General features: G+C 38.6%; 1 protein-coding gene across 1 annotated transcript in view; it reads left to right on the top strand.

The window, feature by feature from the left end:
* The first annotated feature begins 959 nt into the window (after nt 1-959).
* Nucleotides 960-6,000, top strand: part of LOC126297531 (sulfide:quinone oxidoreductase, mitochondrial) — a 74,123-nt gene continuing 69,082 nt past the window's right edge. The window contains exon 1 of the mRNA XM_049988439.1: nt 960-1,310. Coding sequence (XP_049844396.1) covers nt 1,294-1,310 — 17 coding nt within the window. The 5' untranslated portion in view covers nt 960-1,293. The remainder of the gene's footprint in view (nt 1,311-6,000) is intronic.

Raw genomic sequence — 6,000 nt, 5'->3', positions numbered from 1 at the left:
TGGCACGAAGTATCCACCTCCACACAATGTATGCATATGACGAATATTTTTTTGAAAAAAGAAACACTTGTAAGTGCTCAGAACGTAGCTACATTTACAAAATAATTTGTAGAATGTATATTCCACACCTTTACGATTTATCGTACAAATGATCCATGGGGCATGCAGCCACATGTCTGTCGGAAAGTCTTTGCCGGCGAATGGAAAATGACTTCTTTTCAGAAGACAAAAGATGTGTTTTGTTCGTCTATCTCTCAACATGATTTGTTTTGTTTAGTCATTGTTGAAGAAACATATTCCTCTTTGTCATAGAGGCATTGTTAATCGCTAGGAAATTAGCAGAGGGCAAACAATGGTTTAAGTTAGTTTGCAGTGATAAGCACAATAAGTAAGCAGTTGTGACCTTTAATGTCTTCAGAAATACCACAGAAAGATGGTTCAAACAGCTGCATCTTCCTGAGAAGTATATCTTGTCATACCGATGCAGAATACCAATTGTAATGAACACATATACGAAAGGACGACGTGGAAATGCTTACGGATGGATGAAAGATAAACATATACAAACAACAGTGGGCGCTATTCACTTGGTTGGTTAATTCGGGGGAGGGGATCAAACAGAGATGTCATCGGCCCTATTGGGTTAGGGAAGGATGGGGAAAGTAGGCGGTCGGACATTTTCAAAGTAACCGAACCATCCCGGTATTTGCCTGAAGCGATTTAGGGAAATCACGGAAAACCAAAATCAGGATGGCTGGACGCAGGTTTAAACCGTCGTCGTCCCTAATGCTAACAGTGTGCTAACCACTGCACCACCTCGCTTGGTCGCTATTTAGTCATTAGAATTAGCGGCGGATTGTTATGACTGTAAATGCGGTACAAATGACATCGCAATTTTAGTTACGCAATCCTCTAGGTCAGAAATATTAGCCGTTATTAATAAAAGTAAAGTCAAGCTGTTATCTGGTGTGAGCTGTACTGTCAAATCAGTATCTCCGTGGCATCACGTAATAATCAATCACTCACGTCAAGCCATATCAAATTTTCTTGGCGACTGCAACTGCAGTTTACGTCATCTGCCCCTCGGAGCTTCGCTTGCCTTCGTAACCGTTCGGCACTGTCATCCGAAGTAAGCTCCAGTAGCTGAACGCAAGTGCGCATGAATTTTATTTTAGTCTGGTGTTTACAAATCTGGAGGGAGGGGCTGTTCGTATGTCAGGCTGACAGTGCAGATTACAATGCTTAAATATTGGTGTTCCGTGTGGAAGTGAACTAGACCGAACAACAACAACGATGAGCCGCGTGAGAAGGTAAGCGTAGAAACTACATCTTCGTATTCATTAACAGCAATGAAATGTAGCGAATGGGTGCAACTGTATGTGGATGGACACGATTATACAGTCACCAAACAGGTATTTGATATTGCTGCACACCTCGCAAATTAATATCTTAGAGTGATTTCTTTCTTATTAGACGCTATAAAGGTCAAGGGAAGGATGTCGTGTTGGTGATTCTTAAAAGTTTTCTAAGCATAAAAATTTATGCTGCCAGATCGATCATGTTAACTGTCAAAAGGCAGTAAATACATTGAATTAACTAATTTTCCCCAGGTAGATGAATGACTATGTAAATATATGTTGAAAAACCTTTGCCCCCAACAACGTTAACTACATAGATTTTAGGCAATTTCTTCAGTTATGTGTTACTGTGAGTGAACTTCAGCATCCTTCCACATCTCTGAATGCTGTCATACGCGAATGTGCATAGATGGGAAATGTAGGGTGACATAGTCGAGAAAAACGTCTCTGAGATATTCCGGCAAATACTAGCCGGTTCCCAGACTTATACGGTTCCCAGACTTATACCGTAAATATCACAGTGCAATGTAATATGGTTGGTGATTTATTCGTCATATGAATCGTCGATAGAATAGGTACGTTAGAAGAAGCTTCATAAAATAATTTTGATATGCAAATATGAATGGCCACTCCCCTCCTAATTGCAATGGCAGCAGTCTCAAAGGCATTTCATGATTAATGATTAGATACAATATAAATGTGTTTTAGCTGGATGCTTATTGTAGGTACGATGTACATCCAATATAGAAACAATTATAAGAAAATCAGTTGTCAGTAAACACAACTAAAGTTATTTATTTATTTTTCATATGACAAACATCATTCCCTTGCTTGTATATTATCAGAAGTACATGACGACTAATGCATATAAAAGTTTTATATTTCTGGAGTGCTTGATTCACTCAAGGATTGAACAAAAACTTTAATTTTAGAAAATTAAAGGTGAATGATTAGGGTCCACAAAACCGCCATCTATTACTTTAATTTCTGAAATTTTGGCCTTCTGACTCTGGAGGGTACATTAGTTCAGAACAACCAAATGTTGAATTCTGAGTTATAGCAGAGACTTTCCTATGGAACTATTAATTATTTTCAATGAATTATCAAAGGAATGTAAGAAACTGAGGATAGCAGATGCAGATGAAAGTATTAAAGTAACCACACTTTTGTGTAAATGTATCACTGAAAAGACTCTCGACTACTGCTGACTGCTTACTCTATATCTATCAAGTAAAGACAGCAGCAACTTCTTGCATAAAAAAAAAATGATTAACATGGAAAGCTGAGCATGTAACTGCCACAGTAGTGGTGTAGACAACACACACACTCAAACCAGTGGCACTGCAATCTGTTTGCTTCTTATGTACATAGCAGTCATTTATATATTTGAGACTTGGAAAGCAGTTAATGTTGTCAGAGTGAAAAGGCAGCTGAGATAACCAACTTGGCTTATTGGTATCTGAGCATTAGAAACACACCAAGTGTAAATGAAATCGCTGCATTATAGACAGTAATTGTGTATCCACAGATCATGGTACTTGTAAATGGAAAAGTGTGGCAGTATCTCTAGCCTACATTCTGGAAGGAGACTACCAAAGGGAGATGACAATGAGCAAAAGACTGAAAAACAACAAAAGGGTACGAGCAGGAGTGTGGAATGTTAGAAGTCTGACTCTGATAGGAAAGCTAGAAAACTGTAAGATGATGTGGAAGGACGAAATCTAGATGCAGTAGGTGTCATTGAAGTGAAGCAGAAAGAGTATGTCTGGGATTAGCCCAGACCGGCCAGGTGTTTTTTTAACTAAGCGCTGTCTGGGGTTGCAAAAGTGTCCAGGATTTGAGAATTCTATGACTGAGGAGGATTTCTTTTTTAAATTTTAGTCCTATATGTTCAACATGTGTTTTTAAACATCTCTTATGGCTGTGCCACTCATCCAACCATAGAGCATGTGCTGATGTTGGTGGGGGAGATGTGGCCTCCATTTCTGTCACAATTTTATGCTAACTGTTAGATGAAACTTCCTGGCAAATTAAAACTGTGTGCCCGACCGAGACTCGAACTCGGGACCTTTGCCTTTCGCGGGCAAGTGCTCTACCATCTGAGCTACCGAAGCACGACTCACGCCCGCTACTCACAGCTTTACTTCTGCCAGTATCTCGTCTCCTACTTCCAAACTCAGTCGGGCACAAAGTTTTAATCTTCCAGGAAGTTTCATATCAGCACACACTCCGCAGCAGAGTGAAAATCTCATTCTGGTAACTGTTAGTTATTTGGCAACACCACAGGGGCAATGTGTGTGTTTTCATAAGTGAAGTAACTTGTCTAAATATTTTTGATCATTTTTTTCTCTATTTGTTTTTTGTCTTGTACTAAGCAATGGGCAAAAGGAAGTGTGTGTTCAGTGTTAACTTGCAACAGATATATAAATTTTTTAAATAGTGTAATTACAGTAACAATGAAGATGTTTATTGCACATTATGTACTGAAGAGATTTCTGTTGCACATAAAGGAAGGGGTGATATTAAGGACCATATGAAAACAGCTAAATATAGGTGTGCTGTTAATACTACTACTGCACCAGACATGTTTTTTTTAAAGTCAAGGATGGAAACTGTGATTACGAGTGTACTGCTAGAGAGACTACATTTTCATACCACACTCCTAGACACAAATTTGATAGCAAAATGCCAAACTGCACATAAAAACGTGGTTAAAAAGTTATATGAGTCAAAATTTTCATTTGTTGGAACCAAAACTGAGGCAGTTATTGTTAACGTTACTTCTCCATTTATATCTGGCGAGGTGTTGCATTCATTCCTTGAAAAACATTAATTATGGAGAGCTCAAATAGAAATGGGGTAAAACATGTTCAGATCGTAGTAAGATATTTCAGTTGGAAGGAGGGAATTCAGTTGGCTTTGAATTTTCATCCTTGCAGGTGAAACTTCTCAAATTTTAACTCTGCATCTTTTGCACATGGTGAAAAAGTACAAACCTGAAAAAAAATTGTTTGTAACACTAAGAGTGACTTGGGTAGTGTGAAGGGAGAGGGAATGAAAATGTGTTCAGAAGTGTTAAAATGGTTTAGAGAAACCTATTGTAGGACTTGGGTGCTAAACCCACATTGTACACAACCCATTTTTGAAAAAAAAAAAAAGTCTAGTGAAATATACAACAGAGTAAAAATAAGTTAACAGTTTATTGAAACATTAAACTTGGAAGTAATTTCAAAAGTGGGACAGAGAGCGAGTTACTGTGAACTGTTATTTTCTCAGCAACTATGGCAGATTAAAACTATGCGCCGGACCGAGACTCGAACTTGGGACCTTTGCCTTTTGCGGGCCCACTCTGCTGTAGAGTGAAAATTTCATTCTAGAAACATCCCTCAGGCTGTGGCTAAGCCATGTCTCCGCAATATCCTTTCTTTCAGGAGTGCTAGTTCTGCAAGGTTCGCAGTCGAGCTTCCGTAAAGTTTGGAAGGTAGGAGACGAGATACTGGCAGAAGTAAAGCTGTGAGGACGGGGCGTGAGTTGTGCTAGGGTAGCTCAGTTGGTAGAGCATTTGCCCGCGAAAGGCAAAGGTCCCGAGTTCGAGTCTCGGTCCGGCACACAGTTTTAATCTGCCAGGAAGTTTCATATCAGCGCACACTCCGCAGTAGAGTGAAAATTTCATAATGGTATGTATGTCAGAATCAAATTCAGTCATCAATTGCACAGTTAGGAAATTTCTTTTGCTTTACTGGCTTCAACAGATCAATTGGTCATCTTCACTGGCTTGATATTGGTTGGTTGGTTAGTCAGTTAGTTTCATGTTCCGTTGATCATTGTGCACAATAAATTGTAATGATGTGTAACAACTCATTTTACGTTCATATTGCAAATTAATTTGTACATATGTTTACATTCAGAATATTTCTAAGGTTTTTTTATATAGTAGCAGATATCAATATATTCTTCACAGAGGCAGAATGCCATGATATGTTGAAAAAATACGTAGTGTATCTTATAATTAAGAAGCAGTCAAATGAAAATGAGACAGATGGAAAAAAGTAAGTAAATTGTTTATTCTTTCAAAAGTAATCAGCATAATTGTCAACATATTTATCTCTATGTGAGACTAGACAGTCAGCACTTTCATGGAAAAATGTTTGCAGTTTCTTAAGAACCACAATTGTACCCAGGCATGCGCCTCTTTCAAAGCAAGTCAACAGCCATGAAAGTCTTTCTTCAGGGCTCCAAAACTATGGAAATGGCATGGAAGAGAGAATGGGGCTGTATGGAGGATGTTTAAGTGATTCGGAGCCAAGAATATGCAGTGTAGTTAAGTTGTGCAACATGTGGGAAGAACGACGTGTTGCCAAGGTTGTTTAGAGTATGGTGCAGAAGTTTCACTGGGAAGCCCTTCACATCCTCCGTGCAGTGCTTCAGATTAAGTGCACACCTTGGTACAATCATTGTTCTGCAGGCAACTGCAAACATTTTTCCATGAAGGCATTGACCATAGTGTCTCACATCTATTAAAAGTTAAAGAAATTACTTTTGAAATAGTAACAGTTTACTTAAGTTTTTCCATGGGTCTCATTTTCATTTGACTGTCTCTTATACATAGTAAAGTATGGACATAAATTTGAGTCATTCACTG

This window comes from Schistocerca gregaria, chromosome X (assembly GCF_023897955.1).
Source record: "Schistocerca gregaria isolate iqSchGreg1 chromosome X, iqSchGreg1.2, whole genome shotgun sequence".
NCBI classification, from domain to species: Eukaryota; Metazoa; Arthropoda; class Insecta; order Orthoptera; family Acrididae; genus Schistocerca; species Schistocerca gregaria.
Note: the sequence above shows the minus strand (reverse complement) of the source record. Positions and strands in the feature narration are given on the sequence as shown.